Consider the following 18489-nt stretch of genomic DNA (forward strand, 5'->3'; position numbering starts at 1 on the left):
ATTCTGATGGATCAGTATGTCTACCACTAATAATATCGCCCAGGCCAGGAAACTGGTGGAACAGCTGAGGATTGAGGCGGGGATTGAACGCATTAAGGTCGGACGATAGTTTACTGCCATGTTTGTTGTGAGCGTGATTATTCATCCACATCTGCCCTTTCCTTCCTTATACTTTTCTCTTTCTTCTCCTTCTTCCCCTTTCATCTTTTCCCCTACTTGTCCAATTTCTCTCCACATATCCTCCCCTATTTAAATCCCTCACCTCTCCCTCTCTCCCAACAGGTTTCTAAAGCAGCAGCAGAACTGATGAGTTACTGTGAGCAGCACGCTCGTAGCGACCCTCTGCTGGTCGGGGTTCCCACCTCTGAAAACCCTTTCAAGGACAAGAAGCCCTGCATCATCCTATAGCCGCGCTACGCTCCTCCTGCCACACAAACACACATTCACATACAGACACACATGACATGCACGTTCAAAACTTAAATTGATCCCGAGACACACACGTGCAAACACACACTTCAAGTCCAGCATATGCACACACTCATGGAAACACACACACAAACACACACACACACACTCCCAAAATAGCCTCTCTGGAAAAGCGCCATACCCCGTAGCCACAGCTAGGGTGCAGGTATCTCGTTCTCTCGGTGGCTGAGATCAGTATATCACTGAGTATGATCCAAGGTGCTTTTGGTAATATTCACATATGCTGGTAAATTAACTACAAGTGTCAGCTTAACTTTAAAAGGGAATTGGACATTAATAATCAGTAGGAAACCAGGATCTTTTTTTCCTTCTCTTGTCATGAAATGAGGGGTTGGGTAAAGGGCGGACAGCAGTGCCATAGGCAAGGAGTGGGAGGATGCATGTGGGCAACAGCAATGGACGGTAGCCGCTTATGCCGACCGTGCCAAACATGACCTGGTGTCCCATTAAAAGCTTTTTTTTGTGGGAGTTAAAAAAAATGTCTGAGAGCTTTGCCCACGAACCTGCCTGTGCAGGGTAATTTTGGAGCGAGTGGCTAAAGCCTTTGCCTTTATCGGGCTAGCATGTTCCCACCCAGACCTGTTTCAACAGACCTTCTCTGCCTGTGGCCTCTGGCCAAACCTCCAGCTGTGCCAACCTGTACAGAAAGTCATCTCTAGATGCTGATCTGCTGTCATTGATTCCACTTCAGTTCATTATGGCTGCTGTTGGTCGAAATCGATGTCTAAGCTGACCTCAGATCTGCACCTATGAGGGGAACAACTGCTCTACACAGAACTCAAGCTATTAACCCTGGACGTTTACTGCATTTCTATTAAGAAATACCTGTTTGTGAACTCAATGTATACGTTTTGATATTTTGTTGAAGCATTACTTAATAGCTAAGATAATCCTGTATTTTTTTGTTTCGCTTTGACATAGGTGTTGCCCCTGGCTGATCAGGTTTCTCTTCCTGTCTGACGTTAAATGCCAGCATTAATGAAACAATAGGAGATCTGGTTGTAAGCCAGGGGTATTACCTGCTCGAATCTTAAACGAAAGTTTCTATCAAGCCTCCCTGTGCTTTACCCTGAGAGAGGGAGAGGTCGCAGACTGACCACACACGAGAATCAGTCTGCAAGGACTGCAAGGCTGGAGGAGAAATACCCAAACTTAAAAAGTAAAAGTGAAGCTGTCCTGAAAATTAGAAATTAATTATTTCTTACTTTCTCTGCTTATGTTTGATTCATTTGATTGGCATTTTTTACAAGGTTATGGGAAGAGATATATTGCATTGGATTGTGTAAATGTGGAAGTGTTTTAGTTTGCCTCTGTAGTATAGAGGAAGCGGATATGTCTTGTTTTAATGCATATGTTCTGCTGAGCTTGACTAGAGATATACCGACTCAACACATTTAAACCTGGGAGAACAAACAATCTGCAGCCACTGGGTCAAGTTCTGAGAAAACACGTATTTTATTCTGCGCAGGTGCATCAGCTTAAATAGACAGTCACATGACACACTCACACCTGAAATGCATTGGCAATAATTGGGAACACAATCAGTTGCTTCAATTAACACCCCCACTTGATCACACATTATTGACAACCATAAATCATACAAGGGGAAAAACATGGAAACCAACTGCACTTAACTGGCTATGCCCCAAACAAGAACATGGAAAAAGTAAGTAGCTTTGCTTTAGTAGCTGGTTTTGTCATCAGGTCAGCTACCATCCGGTCTGTTGGGCAATACTCCAAACATACTTTACAGTCATTAACAGTTGATCTCACAAAATGGTATTTTATATCAATGTGCTTACATCGCTGTCTGCTCACTGGATTCTTGGCTAATGCAATTGTACCTTGGTTATCTTCAAAAATCTTAGGTACATCATACAGACAGTCATCAAGATGTTCAAGCAGTTGAGATAAGTAAAGACACTCTTGTGTGGTTGCGGCCAACGCCATATACTCTGCCTCACAAGTTGACAGTGCTACCGTTGGCTGCTTTTTGGTCTTCCAGGAAATCAGAGGACCATTCTCACTCAGACTAACACAATAACCAGTTGTACTGCGTCTGTCAGTTGCATCACCTGCCCAATCTGCATCACTGTAAGCAAACAACCTCAGCTCATCACATTTTCTGTAACACAACATTTTGTCATTTGTGCCCTTCAAATATTTCAGTACATGCTTAACAGTTGTCCACTGCTCTTCTGTCGGCTCACTGAAATGCTGTGACAGTCTGCTTACAACAAAGCTCAGATCAGGTCTGGTGCATGAGGTTAGGTAGATTAGGCTACCCACTGCCTCTCTGTATTTTCTGGGGTCACCTAGCTTCTCATCAGTGTAATGCAGCTTTGGTTCACAAGGTGTTGACCTGGGCTTACAATCCTGCATATTAAACCTGTCAAGCAGCTTGTCAACATAGCTCTGCTGTGACATGGTCACACATCCATTACACTGGTCAAAAGTGATACCAAGAAAATTCTTCAGTCTGCCCAAATCTTTCATCTGGAACTTCACAGCAAGCATCTTTTTCACTGCTTTTAAAGCACTCTCATCACTGGCTGCAATAACCAGGTCATCAACCCAGATCAGTAGGATCACCTTGTCATGTTCCGTTTCTCTCTCATAAACACAGTGATCGGCTGGATTCTGTACAAACATATTTTCACATAGATAGTCATGCAACATTATGTTCCAGTTTCTACCTGATTGTTTAAGCCCATATAGTGACTTCTTTAGTCTACACACCATCTTCCCATTTGTCTGAGATTTTACATCATAACCCTCTGGCTGTTCCATGTAAATCTCACAATCAATTGGTGCATGTAAGTAGGCGGTTTTAACATCCATCTGATGCAGGATCAGATCCTCCTGGGCAGCTTTCTGCATCAACACTCTCACACTAGTCAGGTCGGCAGTAGGAGAAAACGTTTCTCCATAATCTACACCCATCCGTTGACTGTATCCCTTGGCTACATAGCGGGCCTTGTACTTGTCAGATCCATCAACATTGGTTTTGAGAGTATACACCCATCTACCCCCCACTGCTTTCTTGCCCTCAGGTAAGGTGGTCAGAGTAAATGTGTTGTTATCCCTCAGTGCCTTCATCTCCTCATCCATTGCATCTATCCACTTACTTGAGTTGGATGAAGACACAGCATCTCTGAACGTCTGTGGTACATTACAAACCATCCTGTAGCAATAATCAATGTTGATCTGAGCCTGATCACTCTCTATCCCATAGAAGTCTGGCCTCCTCCTCTCTCTAGCAGGGTATCTCCGTGGAGACTGGGATTCGGGCTTGACTCCACCTGTCTGTAGGCCTATCTGGCTTGGACCTGGCCTAGCTTCTGGGATGTCGTTCTGCTCGGGTTGGTCAGGGTCAGGTCTGGTTGCGTTAGACTGCACACCAGTGTCATCGTCGGACATGTCATCAGTCTGCTGTCCCTCAACACAGGACATGAACCTCACCAGTCGGTGCTTCATCACCTTCCTGCTGTCAGGGTAGTAGACCATATAGGCTGGACTGTTCTTGTCATAACCAACGAAGATGCCCTTGTCAGACCTTGACTCTAGCTTCTTCCTGTCCTGCCTGTAGGCGTAACATACAGTACCAAACTTCTGCATCCTGGAGACATTAGGTCTCCTTCCTGTCAGCATAAAGTAAGGTGTCTCTCTAGTGCGGTTGTTGAAACATCTATTCCTCACCACTGCTGCTGTCTGGACCGCATACGGCCATAGCTCCTTGGCTAACTGGCTCTCCAAGAGCATACATCTCGCCATGTCAAAAAGGGTTCTCCAGTTACGCTCAGCAGTGCCATTCTGGTGTGGTGAGTATGGTGCTGATCTTTCATGTCTGATTCTATTCCTACGCAGTAGAGCTTGGTAACCCTGCCCTGTGAACTCTGTACCATTGTCAGACCTGATACACTTCACTTTCCCATATGGGGCTGTGTCGGCTAGAAACCTCTCTGTGGCTTCTACAGTGTCCCTCTTGTACTTTAGATAGTACACAAACACTGCACTTGAATAGTCGTCAGTAAAGGAAAGTGCATACCTATACCCTTCCTTGGACTCTGGGTCAATGGGGCCTGACAAGTCAGTGTGAACCAGCTCTAAGGCTGATTTGGCCCTCACATCAGGCTTCCTGTTTCTGCTCTGAGTGAACTTGCCCTGAGTACACACTTCACATATCATGGGTTTGGACGCTTTACCCCTGATTGACATTCCATCCACAACATTCTCTAACTTCATGACATCATCAAAATTACAGTGCCCCAAAATCTCGTGCCACGTCTGAATATCATGACAGCTCATACATTGATCATCACAGTCATTGTTTACTGACACAGTAGGCAAATAGAACAGTCTGTTATGCTCATAAATGAGGAAGCGCGTACCGTCTCTATACTGCAAGACGTTTTCTCCTTCCTTGAAGATCACCGTTGCCCCACGATAAGTTGCAGCTCTCACGGAGAAGATGTCTTGGGGATACGAGGGGATGTACAGCGCCTGCTTCAGTGTGGTACTGAGGTGCCGCCCCCTGCTGTCGATCAGACACACCTCGGCGTCTCCTCTGCGCTCCGCGACCCCCGTGCAGCTTGTGCCATCGGCCAGCTCCACGCAGTGCGTCTCGGACTGGAATCGGTCATCGAAGTTCTTGAACTTCGCCAGGTCAGTGATGATATGCGCCGTCGCACCGGTGTCCACCATCAAGCCCTTTCTGGTGACACCGCTTCCTGGCTCGCTGGTCACCAGCTTGAACACGAAGGTGTTGTCATCCATCTCCTCGGACACTCCACGCGCGTTGTCCCGCTGCCACTGTCGCCATCCTCCTCGCCGTCCGGTACTCTCGCCCTGGCCGTACCACTGTTGACCACGCTGACAGTCTCTTACCTTGTGACCTCTCTGGCCACAACGGAAACACACAATGTCCCCGCTCTCGGTGCTGCGTGCACCTGCGCCTGCTGGGGCAGCCCTCCTTGGATGCGCCTGGGCCCTCATGACATTGTCGTCGGCCGCAGCTGTGCGCATACCTTCAGTGCTCTCATAACTGCGCAACTTAGTCTTGAACTCCGCAAAAGAGAGAGTCTCATAACTTTGAGTGATAAAAATGGAAAAAAGGCTTAAATGAGTCTGGCAGCCCCTTCAAAATCATTGCAACCAATAGTCCATCGCTTAAAACCTCTCCAGCATTACGCAGCGCTGTGATCGAAATCTCAGCACGTATGACATAGTCAGTCACACTCTCACTACTCATCTTTTGCAAAGAAGTCAGTTCTGTATACAGGCATACAATGCGGGGCTTACCCTTGCCTGCATAATAGTCACGCAAAATCCTGAGCGCTCCACGCCCGTCATCCGCTGCCTCTCGCATGACCAGAGACAAACTTTTGTCATCAAGGAATTGGATCAGTTCCGCGTACGCTTCCGCGTTCTTCGCCGCATCCTCAGCCAGTGCGTTTTCTTCTGCGCCATCGGCGGGCTGATTCAAAATGGTGTCCTTCAGTTTCTGCAACCGCAGATGTCCCAAAAACTTTGTCTCCCACAGTTCATAGTTCTTTTCGTCCCCATTAAAAACAAGACGAGACCAACGTGAACTCGTATGTCCGCTCATGGTGCTGGCACTCCAATCCGTGAGATACGCACACAAGCAAATGTCTCTCAGTGGCTACTCACGCCGGATATCTCTTTGCACAAACGTCTAACGCATCTGGGCCCATAACCTGTTCTGCTGAGCTTGACTAGAGATATACCGACTCAACACATTTAAACCTGGGAGAACAAACAATCTGCAGCCACTGGGTCAAGTTCTGAGAAAACACGTATTTTATTCTGCGCAGGTGCATCAGCTTAAATAGACAGTCACATGACACACTCACACCTGAAATGCATTGGCAATAATTGGGAACACAATCAGTTGCTTCAATTAACAGCATATAGAATAATTATTGCTTTAAATCTGAATAGAATAACAATTACCTGTTCTTTACCAGTCTTTCAAATGTCCAGTCTCCCCAGTAGATGAGCTCAAACTGGTCAGGGACTGGATCGGTAGGAGCCAGCTGTCCCCTCCTGGTTTTCATCTGTCCTCTCCTCCACAATGCTCCTCCTCTCTGACAAACCAAACTTGATTGTAAAAGCTGAAGTGAAAAAAAAAAAATGAAGTCAAGAGAAACAAACTAAATGTATAAACTTTCTTTCAGACATGTGCAGAAGTGATAAGTTGAAGAGTAGCTGTTTTGGGTTTATTTTTTGAGTTTCTTCTTTCTATGGAGTCCATGGAACCTGGTCAGTTGAGTATTACCCTGTACAGTGTTTGTAAGATACAAAATCTAAACACAGACTCTCTTACTGTGGATATTGGATTTTTTTTGGTACTACTTATTCTGTTCTGTCAGTCAAGATCATGTCTGTCTTCATTTTTGTTTTTGTCATTCAGGTTTATAGAGGCTCGCGATAGCGGAGGATGGTTTTAACCACCAATACAAATACAAACACCTGATGGAAACAAAAGCCCTGTCAGGTTGAGGATCGTTTCCTGTTAGAGGATTCATCAACACCGGACCTCATTCCAGTGGCAAAAACCAGCCTCCTGATCTGTCCTTTAACACCAGAGCGGTCAAGTTTTTAGCAAGTGTTGGCTTTGGTGGGCGACAGGCAACTAGGACAACACACACATGCACATAACACACTCTCTCTTGCTGTTGGTTTTTTAGGTTTGATTGTCAGGGGTCAAAGGTTAAAGGATCAAGTCAAGGCTAAATCGCTAATTAGCATCAATATGTTCACTGTATTCAATGATTCTGGGGCCAGCTTCATTCCTCATTTGTCTTTGTTACAACCACAGAGCTGGCGTTGCCCAAAGTAAGAAGAGAGCAGAAGCTGGAGAAAGGCCACAGAGGGAGCTAAGGGTGTGTGTGTGTGTGTGTGTGTGTGTGTGCACGTGCCGGTGGGTGCTGGGTGCAAGTGTTTGGTGGATGAGAGGGATGATTTGGCAGAGAAGCGATAATAGAGATGGAGCAATTGTTAGTGCATATTAGTGAGAGAGTCGCAGTGTAAGAACACACAGTGCCTCCGGCGCTCTGCAGAGTGCCACATAGTAATGTTACAGTACTGCAGCCCTGCCATTCCAGGTCAGGGTAACTCTGACCGGAGGAGAGGTCATGTGACGCTGTCTGATTCAGAACATCATGCATGGCCTCCACTCACTCTTTTTATTTGTAAGATGCTGATTCTGGAGAAGAGTAAAGAAGGATTCTGTCACGAGATAAAATCGTTCAGTTGAAGTGTGGGAAGCTATTTATGAAGTGATGACCAATGATAACCCCAACCCACAAATCAGACAAATAATTTATTTTTCTGTTTAGCCTGATTCAGCTACATTATATTAGCTGCAATATATTTGCACCACTCATGAAAGCCTTAGAGACCTAAAGCAATAGTTTGACATTTTGGGAAATATGCAAATTTGCTCAGCAGAGATTTGGCTGAGAGCTGAGAGCTGAGAGGTATAACTTACCCGTCACCTCTAAGGCTCACCAAGGAACAGGTGATATCTTAGTCTTGCTGTCAGCACTAGGCAAGCAACAGAGGCTCCATTTTTCTAGTCCTTATACTAAGCTAACCAGCGACTGGCAGTGGCTCCATATTTATCAAACCAACAAGAAAGGGGTTCAAGACTCAGCAATTTATCCATGAAGTGTATTTCCCAAAATGTCAAACTATTCCTTTAAATAAAATAAATCCCTTTATATTCAACCTGATTTAGGTTCACATGAATGGTGGTCTTTCAACAGAATAAACAAAAAGGATCCAGCTGAAGATACATAATGCACAAACAGAGATCTGAGTGCAAACTGCGGGCAAAGGTAGAAGGTAACCCAGAATTACTGATCTGGGGTTTGCTTTCTGCAGAATCCGAACATCTGAACTAAAACTTTGCAAGGTGCAGCTAAAGTCAAAGAGGATAACAACTGAAGAGGAATCGCACAACATAAAACAAGCATGCACGCACATACACACACACACTGATGTTGTCCTGGAGATGTCTGACAGATGCTATTTTTTATCATTATTGTTATTTCAATCGTTCCATATCTGGTTGGGCTTAAAATCAGAGACAGCCAGCCTAAAGTTTTGGTTTGGCTGACAGTTTGTGTGATTGGTTGGTTGTTAGTTTGCCTTATAGTGGCGTATATTGTGTTAATGCTGGTATTGGGGTTATCAGATCAGCAGAATGAACAGTGTTGAAGTAGAACACATGGCTCGAGATGGAAATCCACTGGTTTTGTGACACAAAGCGTGCAGTGAAAGTGAAATTACTTTGAGGTCAGGTTGGGGGAGAGCTGAGGCTCCTCAGTGCGGACTTTTAAATCAAACATCACTGAATCGGCTCTGAGCTCTTCCGGAGACTCATCTTTTGTGTTCTGCTCTCCTGTGTATGCATATAGTATATGTATCTTTTTGCCTTGATTGATTATGAAGAAAATATATCTATTTTTTGTAACTGTTCTCTGATGTGCCATAACTCATGTTTTCTTGCACACTGTTAATATTTTGTCGATATTGCTGTTAAAAAGATGATATTGAAAAGTAGATGACATTAATAAAAAGATGATATAATAACACACGCTCTTGTGTAATTCTTTTAAATGTTTGATAGGATAAAATAATGAAGTCATGGCACTTTGATGATCACATACCTTTTCCTCTAGCTCTGTCATCTGCTCAAAATTGTAATATGCCAAATGAATGGCATTCCCATCAGCCTCAGCAGTTTGTGTTTACTGCTAATAAGCAATTGTTGCATTGATTGAAATACTGTGCCGTGGCAAAATCACATTTAAATAACATCCATTTAATTTAGGTTTAATTACACGTGAGGCATCCATATTTATTTGGTGTTCAGGCACCTTTGTTTTAGTTAGTGGAATCTGAGTTTTCAGGAAAAAATAGGAATAATTAACCTCTATAGCTCGATTGAAAAGTCTCAAACTCCAATATGACATAAACACAACATAAATATAGTCTCATACACCATCTGTGCATGGCTGTAGACTCTTACTCTTGTTCATTTTTAGCTGCAATTTACAGAATATATTTCCAGTCTTTTTGTCTTTCTGTGCTCTATGTAGGAAGGCCTGTCTTTTTTTCCTCACTCACTTTACAGGTATTCTATGCACATAGACACACGCGCTCCCTTGGTACATAGTGTACAATGCAAAGATGAATACTTGTTGCATCAAACAGACAAAACAAAGAACAGAGCAAACAAAGAGCACTGCTGAGCAGAGCCTTGGGACATGAATGTAATTGTTACAAGTCCCCTGGCTGTCTCTGTGCCCTTTGAAGCATTGCTTCATCAATCTCCTCCAAGTTTCAACCCATTGCCGTCCCTTCCCAGCTTCCAAACCCCTCAGCAAGTCAAAGCCAATCAGATTTAGGGTCGATGAACCAGAGCCAATCAGAGGTCAGTCCCCATGCTAGCCAAACCCCTGTACTATAGTCGATAGTAAACATATGGGAGGTCCATGTGCCTGAATGTTCCCTCTTATGTTTTGCAGTCAGAGAAGGTGAGCAGACATGTGAGAGCAGAGGGTGAAGGTGGAAACAAAACAGAGTGGGAGGAGGGCAGAGGGCAGGATGAGCCACTTGTACTGTGTTGCAGGTACATCTTGCTATACCTGATCATGTTGAGATACCATGGTATGGGTAGGGTTAAGGTCCAAGCCCTCTACAACATGTAGTCACAGGTTTTGCGTCATAATGTGATGTGAAACATGTACACAACTACAATGCAAAGTGCTTGGGATATTGAATTCTACGTTTGAGCAGATACCTTTCTGTCAGCTTCCTCCTCCCCCTGGATTCTTGACTAGGGACAGCGGGTCTGCGTCAGCTTGCTTTGCCTGTTTGTTCCAACACAAAGAGTTTCCGTCTCAACCCCAGTTTGTCTCTCTGACTTATGTTTACTCCAACAAGGGAGCTAGCCAGACAATTCGTAAGGCCCCGTCACCAACAAAGAATGAGCTTAAAGTCTGCATCATTTTCCCCATTACGTCAACCCAAATGTAAACTCAGCTATTTTTCCAGTTCGATGATGCAAACACGGCTTTTGTCTTGAAATTTGAGCATGAAGTTCTTGATATAGAAGCAAATCAACTATGAATACAATAATTTATTGACTTAGACAACAGAGCACACAATTAGACCTTAAATAGCCAAACACACAATGGATACAATCAATAAATTACTAGTGTAGCACCGTTCATATGATATTAACAGCGTCTAAACAAAGCAGCATCCTGAAAGCACAAAGGTATCGACTACGGTTTCTTTTGCAGCAAAATGACAATTTACAGCAGATATTTTTCATCAGTTCAGTATTCTCCGTTGACAATAAAATAAATATGCATTGTGCATTGGCATTTTGTAGTCCTGAATTGCCAATGAATCCTGTGTGACTTTAACATGAACGTCATTTCTATTTCAGTTTCCATGGTGACGAGTCCTACGCAGGTTCAGCTGCTCATTTGAAGAACGCACACGCTGCACGCCCAGTCATTTCTAAAGAAAGAGTCAAGTACTGTACAAGCATACCACACATTCACACACCTTCTCTCCAAGGACTCTCCCATGTCAGAATACACAGGAATGCTGGGCATAGTTTCATTACAGCATTCCTGTCCTTACAAACAACACAGGTCTTCCAGGTATAAGTTGAGGTGCGGACACGTTTCTTTTGATGCTGCTACTCCTGTTATTGATTGTTACACCCCCATAAGCATTGCAAGCAGCCAAACAGAAGAAGAAAATAGAAGCTTTGATTTAGTTATACAGACAATGTAAAAAAAAACAATGTGGCCTGGATGTGAATCTGCTTTTCTGTTTGCATCTTCTGCACAATGCAGATTTTGTAAACCGGTCTCCACTCTGGTTGTTTCACTAGTTGCTGAAAGGAAGTATACTTGGTTCCTGCTTCTCAGTCAGGATAGCCCGTCCCAGTTCACTCCAGGCCAGTCCTGCACGAGCAACAACGGATCCCTCAGTTCATTAGCATCTGAACCCAGAAAGATCCAGTCTTCGCTGGTGTATGCGGGTGCCAGACCCTTCAGCGTTCTTGCAGAGCGAGTTCAGGCACCCACTGGTCAAGGCGTCGACTCTCCAGGCAGTAGGTCCCCACCTCCTGTAGCCTGCAGTGGTCGGCCTGGGGGTTCTAGACAGTAAACAAAGACAACATCAAATTCATGTTCAGCCTTTAAGGTGAATTTGGTCTGCAGAATGCAATGCAATAAATATTCACTCAAATAATGCCAATATCACAACATTTCACCTCCAGCACTGCATGACAACACTCCGTAATGCATTGTTGGCCTTTCAGTTACATAACACAGGGCTATTGTGCTGAGTCAACATACCGTAACCAGCATGCAGTGGAGGTCTCCGTGCTCTTCCTCGTTTCTGGCATCCACAGCACCCAGCAGCTGCTGGAGCCGCTGAACTCCTAAGACTCGCAGGATGGTAATGCTGCTGTCGCAGCAGAAGGACTGTAGCAGGGTAAAGTGGATCTGCAGCGCCACATCGTCTACATCGTCAGCTGCCAGAACACACAGGACCACACTGTCCGGGTCTCTGGGGAGGAAGGAGAAAATTTGAAAATTGTGAGTTTGAGGCAGACACCTGCACTCAAGTACACAGGTTATTTTCTGAAATACAAGAGAAGCATCTACTTGTGAGTCTTAAACATTACAGGCATTGGCTTAACTTAATAGTTTCAACTCACGCATTAAGAAGTTTCGCTGATTCATAAATGCCAACGGTCAGGCAGTCTTGTTTCTGAGCCGTCACCAGCAACTCCTCCAGAGCCAGACCTACAGACTGCATCCTGAGAGGGCAAGACAGAACAATTAACTTTTTGCATGCTTGGAAAGTCCTCACAATAGTCATGTCATATACACATGCTGCAGTTCTTTAACAAATGGGTCTAATATTGTATTAACCCATTTCATTAAATGCTGTTAAAATACCTTTACCTAATAAAAGTCCTCGAGAAGACAGATAAAAAGCAATCAGAGGTTACTCCTCCAGTCCCATTCGTTTTATGATGCATGTGGATGATTGTGATAAAATAAAGAGGGACTTGCCTTAATGCAGGCTGTGCAACATGCATTCACATAAGTCTATTGTGCAAGTAAGTTATAAAATATGAATAATTAGAGTATATGTTTTTAAAAACAAGATTATGCAACAACTTTTAAAAGTTGCATTATGCTTATATGCTGTCATATATGAGGTAAATGTATATCAAAGTATTTGGTACTGATAATATCTGCACCCAGGACAGATAAAGTCTTCAACCTAAACTCACAAAGTGTGATTGTGCCTCAGCAGTTCAGGCAATGCAAGGCTCGAGGCAAGAGAAGCATTCCTGTCCAGCACATGATTTTCCATCCACATGGCTCAGACGGCCATAAAACTACAGCCACATCTGACAAAGTGCAGAAAAACCGAGCGCCATATCTCACCTGTTCTCGATGGACACAAAGCTTTCCTCTGGGATCATGTTTGCAAGTCAAAAAAACGTAACCCCGTGAGAAAAGCGTGACAGCAGTCCGGTGTTTATAGTCCCTCTGTGCGTCTGTGCAGAAGCGTTGGCAGCGTTTGTTGTTGGCAACGTTACGTCACACTCTTTATACCGGCCTGAGGAGAGGGCGGCACCGAAACCACCAGAGTTTTGCAATTGGTTCCAAAGAAACTCAACATCTCGGTGCATAATAAAACATGTGCGCGTGCATAGGCATGGTTGCTAATTAAACAAAAATGATTCCAGTTAAATTCATTGGTAAAAGTAAACTTCGTGAGTATGTTGAGCTGTGCAGATGCAGTTGTGCAACATGAGCTCCTCGTCTTTTCACAACATCCAAGCTTGCATAACTGGACACCAGTTTATGAAATGATGACTGACATCTGGTGGCTGACTGAGGGAAAGAAAAGTCTGACGAACCTTTATACTGTTGTAAAACTGAAAGTCACAATAGTTTGAATTCAGTTATACATGTTCAAGTAAGACATTCGTGCAGACAAAGACCGTTATCCGTTTATTTCCATTGTGTGACTGTATGACAGATAATAGATATAATGCATTTTTAACAGAAAATCCATGCAAGTGCATTCAAAGTTCCTTAAACAGTAAAAGAAAGTAGTAACTTTCAGACATGATGTTTGGTTTGTTCTGATAGAACTGGACGAGTAAGATCATTGGATCTGTAGAGCTCCTGATGATCAACCACCTCTCGGCCCTCGATAACCTGGTTCTCAAAGAAGCTGTCTGTGTAGTTCAGCATCTGCTGCACGGCAGTCAACAGCAGTATGTCAATATCCTGGTCCACCTCCAGCTCATCACTGTAGCTCTTCACTGGCAGCACACAGGACAACGGGATGCCAAAAAACTCACTCAACTCCCGTGCCTGAAAGACGGCAAAATAAATGGACATGGGTTCGATTCTCAACGCCAACACAAAAACAAGTCATTGATTACAGCATCGCTGTTCTCATGATTGTGTTGAGCGTCTTAACATGATTGTTACCTTCCTCTGGATGTAAACACTGCGATAAACATTCTTTAAGTCTTCTGCCACCAGCGGACAGGCCTCGTCTACTTTAGTCATCAGCAGAATCTGAGGAATTCCTATAAGAGAGCAGAAGAAAAGGTAGTAGAAAAGACCAGATTGAAGAAGATAAAGTCAAAGTTTACTGACCCTAAGATTCATTACAGCAACAAGAGAAATATAATTCAGCATGGGAAAAGGCTAAATGAATTGTTGTACACAAAGAAAACTCTTGTGTAGATGTTGGACGTGTCTGTAATGTAACTATTTCAACATAAAAACTAACAAGATATAAACGGTGAAATGGTGGAACCACGATAAAAATAATACTCTTATACTGCTAACCCAGGTTGTTGGTCTTTTTACGGATGTCAGCAAACTTGTCCAGCATTTTTTGGCTGAGGAGGGAGACCTTGCAGGTGTCGACCACATAAGCCACACAGTGAATCGCATCATTCAGGGTCGCTTGCTTCTTAAAGCCAGGAGAGTCCATCTGGAGTGGCGTTAAGGGATTAAGCTGAGGAACAAATAAAGCAGAACGAGAATAATTTGTTATTAATCACTCAACAAAGCATCCTACATTCTTACCACTAAATCAGTTGGATGAAGATGTGAGTAATTAGGTAGATAGTTATAAGAGACCTGGTAGCGATCCTTTATGTGACCTCTGAAGATGTTGACCAAGTCCTCAATGTTCAAACCAGCCTCAGCGTTTTCCTCCAGCCCCATTGTGTCACACAGGATCAGAGGAACAAGTCCACCACCTTTCCCTGCCTTCATGGTGTAGGTGCGGAACTGCAGGAGCGACATAAATGTAGTATGATTAGAGCATGTGGAATCCGTTTTACGTTCATATTACAATCAAAGCATGTCAACCTGTATATGAACTACAAAATGTAAAATATTGTCCTTTTTCATGTTTTTCTCTGCTGTTTTTGTTGCAGGTTATAAGCTGACATTCACGATTAGGCTGCAGCAAAAACAACAGACATATCGGCAGAGTATCACAAAGAGTAAAACTTGTGCCAGCACCTGAGTGGTCACACTCTTCCCTGCTGTACCAGCGATGGCCTGGGATGTCATGTTGCCTCGAAACACCGAGTTGACGGAGTTGAAGAAGGTCGACTTGCCGGCCCCGACGGGCCCCACCAACGACACTCGGGCTTGTTGGACTGTTTTGATCTCAGGATCATAGTTCTGAATGTCCTTCATCAACTGCTGCCTTCTCCTGGAGGGAACACAAATGATACACAAGACATTTAAGCCTACATGTTAGCTGCAGAGGATTCGTTTAATGGTTATGTTTAATGTAGAAAGATTGAAGGTTTCAAGCGTGTTGCACCTGTAACCACACCCAACAGTGATGTCACAGTGTACCTACACACCTTGGAGTACAGTTCTACATCACTGCAGCAACGTGAGGAGTTAAACCACTGGAGGTCGACAACGACCAGACGTTAAGCTGCTGTTAAGTTGCTCTTTAAATTACAAATTAAAAGAGGCGACAATCTCACAACAATAATACAAAATGTGTACATATTTTTCTATTTAAAGCAAAGTTAGTCGTACCATTAAATAAGAGGTGGATTTAGACACTTGGTTCTTTACTTTTGCCATTTACTCGAATCACACCTTTTTTATTAATTGTGCAAAAAGTTGGCAAAGATTTCTACATACTCCGCAGTCCAGCGAATGTTCCTCCAGGGTTTGGCCAGGAGATCTCCCAAACCTGCAGGAATGTTCACACAAGTTAATTGAAACATGATGACATATTTTATTCAACACTAGTTCGCTACAGTCCACTTTAATAAAACAATGCCATTCTTGGTCAGTTCATTGCATAAATGAATCAACACATAAGCTAATTCCGTATAAAAACTTACTTTAAAGATAACACACATCCTTATCACCACACACCTTCAACTCGATACACTTCAAACTCAGTCAGTGCCAAGTCTTCTCCGTGCATCTCTGCAGCCTGAAAGGTGAAGTTCTCCCCTGGGTTGGACACGATCTTAGCAACGTTCTCATGCAGGAACACCAAGGCACCATAATTCGGACCGGTGGCTTCATCTGTGAAAGCACACTGTCGGTTGATACCTGCCACCCTCAGTGGTTTGCTTCCTCCTGCGCTGATGCTGTAGAGGAAGGCCTCCTCATCAGAGACTTTCGCTCCGCTCTGGGTGTAGTCCTGAGAGGTGTAGGCCCCGAAGACAAAGCCACCGTCATTGTAGGCGACGATGACAGTGGGCCCCTGTATGTCACAGCGGTTGTGAAAAGCCAAAGCAGTGAAGCCGTGGACGCTGGCTTTGTAGAGCAGGTGCATCCTGACATGGCCCAGGAGAGAGAGCAGCTTCTTCCGCTGATCTTCAGACAGGCTTGAAGTAACGACAGGCATGACGACGGTAGGGTAGACTGTCCAAACACAGCTGAAGATGCAGCACTATGATTAGATATCATGGTAGAGTTTTCTAACAAGGCATACTGTTCATTACTTAAAAAAGCAAAAAGTGTTGGCATGTGAAATATGATCACTAAATATGATGTGAAGTGTCCAAAATCACATGCAACCTCATATAAAATGCATTCAACAAGAGACATGTGTTTCAAAGGTGATGTGTTACTATCAAGATTACAATGTGAAAATATTACATTATTAGTTAAAGTTCTGTATTCAAAATGTGAAACTTGAGTGCAGAGTTTTTAACAGACATATTGGTGCGCAGCTGACATATTGTGAAGACTACAAAGATTTCAGAGATTTTATTGTTGTAACAGGAGTTGTAGCTCCTCGTCACAGGGTCACAAGATGAATCGGAGGAGTTGTGAATTGACTGGTTGGGGAAGAGAAAATGTTAACATTTAACTCCAGCTGTCAGATAAATGTAGTGGAGTAGTATGAAGTAGAAATAAGTTAAGTGAAAATTGCACTCAAGTACAGTACATTCACTTTGTCACTTTCCACCACTGCTGAATTTCACGTGAAATATCAGTTATAACTTTACAATTCCATGTGAAAAAAAACGTGACTTTCACGTGTAAAATGGCGTTTGTGCTTTGTTCTACATAAGTCGTAGCTGTACCTAATGGCTGTATTAATTTCCATGATACATCATGTAAACATTACAGCAAATACTGTCAACATCCCACAACTGTATTTCTTTGTTATTAAGAAGATGACGGATGAGGAAAATGCATCAAAGACAAAGCGAAAGTATATCGACGGACAAAACCACACTGATCGATAATTGAAACTTAACCAATGACACAGAATAACAGTCGATGCAGTTGAAGGTTATCAAACTCACCTGCAGTAAAATACCTAAAAGTCTTTTGGTAGAATGCAGCAGGCCGCTGTAGTTAAGTTGATCTTTGTTTCTCCGTCCCGGGGAAAAAGAAAATGAAACTACCGTGATGTGAAAAAATAACTTCTTGGCTGCCCAGCCCTGCATGTGGGAGTGTCCATACTATTGGAATATAGGTATGCAAAGGAAGTTGGCATGAAGCGAGATTTTGTTTTCGATTTAAAATGCTCTGTTAGAGGATACTTCTGTGTTTTTCAACCTGGGCCCTATTTTGTTTTTGTTTCTGAAATTGGTCCACAATTGTGGCTGACTGACTTATTATATTTTGGTCAGTTGCATTCAGTGGTGGTGGGAGATTTACTGAATATTCTGTTACAAGTCCTGCATTAAAAAATCATCAAGTAATGGTAAAAAGGTTTTGGCAACAAAATGTCTTAAAATCATTTCTGCAAAATGGCCCCATTCAGTGTTACATTTATCATATACGCATAACATTCAAATACTGTTATTGATTCTTGTTTTCAAGGTAGAGTTTATTTTCGCAATTTATACTGTTTTGTAATGTATATTTTAAAAACGTATCATGTGTTGTTGTGTAAAGCAGACACGTTTGAATGGTGATGCACATTCTTTATTCATACATTAGTCCCGGCCCCACAACCCACACATTTGGACATTGTTACTGTATGTATTACTTACAGACAATTACAAAGTGAAAGGTTCTACTTGTTCATCCCATCGCTCTGCCACAGTGCTTTACTCTCTGTCTTCATGAATGTCATGAATGAAACAACATACAGTACATACAGTATTTTATACATGCGGGACACATACACAGTTACTATTCACTTTGCTACCTTGTGGTGGCAATACTTCATCCCCCCGTGGCCAATACATCATTTAATCTGGCAGCCTTTTGCAGAAGTGTAATAAAAAGAAAAGAAATATGATTTCACAAAACGAAACAAATCTCAAGGATAGTACAATCCCATGATAAAAGTTGAAATGTGAATTTATATAATTATAAAATCTATTTTCGATCATTTAGAGATACAGAAACAAAATTACATTTGTTTTATGTATTTGGGGACGAA

General features: G+C 43.1%; 3 protein-coding genes across 5 annotated transcripts in view; 1 reads left to right on the plus strand and 2 right to left on the minus strand.

Annotated features, from left to right (window-relative positions):
• gng7 (guanine nucleotide binding protein (G protein), gamma 7) overlaps nucleotides 1-1987 on the plus strand; it is a 6533-nt gene extending 4546 nt beyond the window's left edge. For both annotated transcript variants that reach the window (XM_079286422.1, XM_079286423.1), the window contains exons 3-4: nucleotides 1-97; nucleotides 283-1987. The exon at nucleotides 1-97 is cut by the window's left edge and continues 19 nt beyond it. In XM_079286422.1, coding sequence (XP_079142548.1) covers nucleotides 17-97; nucleotides 283-408 — 207 coding nt within the window. In that variant the 5' untranslated portion in view covers nucleotides 1-16 and the 3' untranslated portion in view covers nucleotides 409-1987. The remainder of the gene's footprint in view (nucleotides 98-282) is intronic.
• A 9587-nt stretch (nucleotides 1988-11574) lies between these two features.
• Nucleotides 11575-13133, minus strand: LOC306790823 (growth arrest and DNA damage-inducible protein GADD45 beta-like). The gene is made up of 4 exons (XM_079287336.1): nucleotides 13008-13133; nucleotides 12266-12367; nucleotides 11901-12114; nucleotides 11575-11698 (listed from the first exon to the last, which is right to left on the minus strand). Exons 1-4 carry the CDS (start codon nucleotides 13043-13045, stop codon nucleotides 11594-11596), a joined length of 459 nt encoding a protein of 152 aa, XP_079143462.1. The 5' UTR covers nucleotides 13046-13133; the 3' UTR covers nucleotides 11575-11593.
• A 460-nt stretch (nucleotides 13134-13593) lies between these two features.
• On the minus strand, nucleotides 13594-17515 carry LOC306789896 (interferon-induced protein 44-like). Of its 2 annotated transcripts, none has more exons than XM_079285977.1 (8): nucleotides 17413-17515; nucleotides 16008-16519; nucleotides 15768-15819; nucleotides 15123-15318; nucleotides 14733-14885; nucleotides 14436-14607; nucleotides 14070-14170; nucleotides 13594-13949 (listed from the first exon to the last, which is right to left on the minus strand). In XM_079285977.1, the coding sequence occupies exons 2-8, from the start codon at nucleotides 16486-16488 to the stop codon at nucleotides 13692-13694; spliced, it is 1413 nt and encodes a 470-aa protein (XP_079142103.1). In that variant the 5' UTR covers nucleotides 16489-16519; nucleotides 17413-17515; the 3' UTR covers nucleotides 13594-13691. The 2 variants fall into 2 exon arrangements, with proteins under 2 accessions (XP_079142103.1, XP_079142102.1); XM_079285976.1 differs by having other exon boundaries at nucleotides 17399-17504.
• Between the last annotated feature and the right edge of the window lie 974 nt (nucleotides 17516-18489).

This window comes from Melanostigma gelatinosum (assembly GCF_949748355.1).
Source record: "Melanostigma gelatinosum genome assembly, chromosome: 16".
Taxonomy (NCBI): domain Eukaryota; kingdom Metazoa; phylum Chordata; class Actinopteri; order Perciformes; family Zoarcidae; genus Melanostigma; species Melanostigma gelatinosum.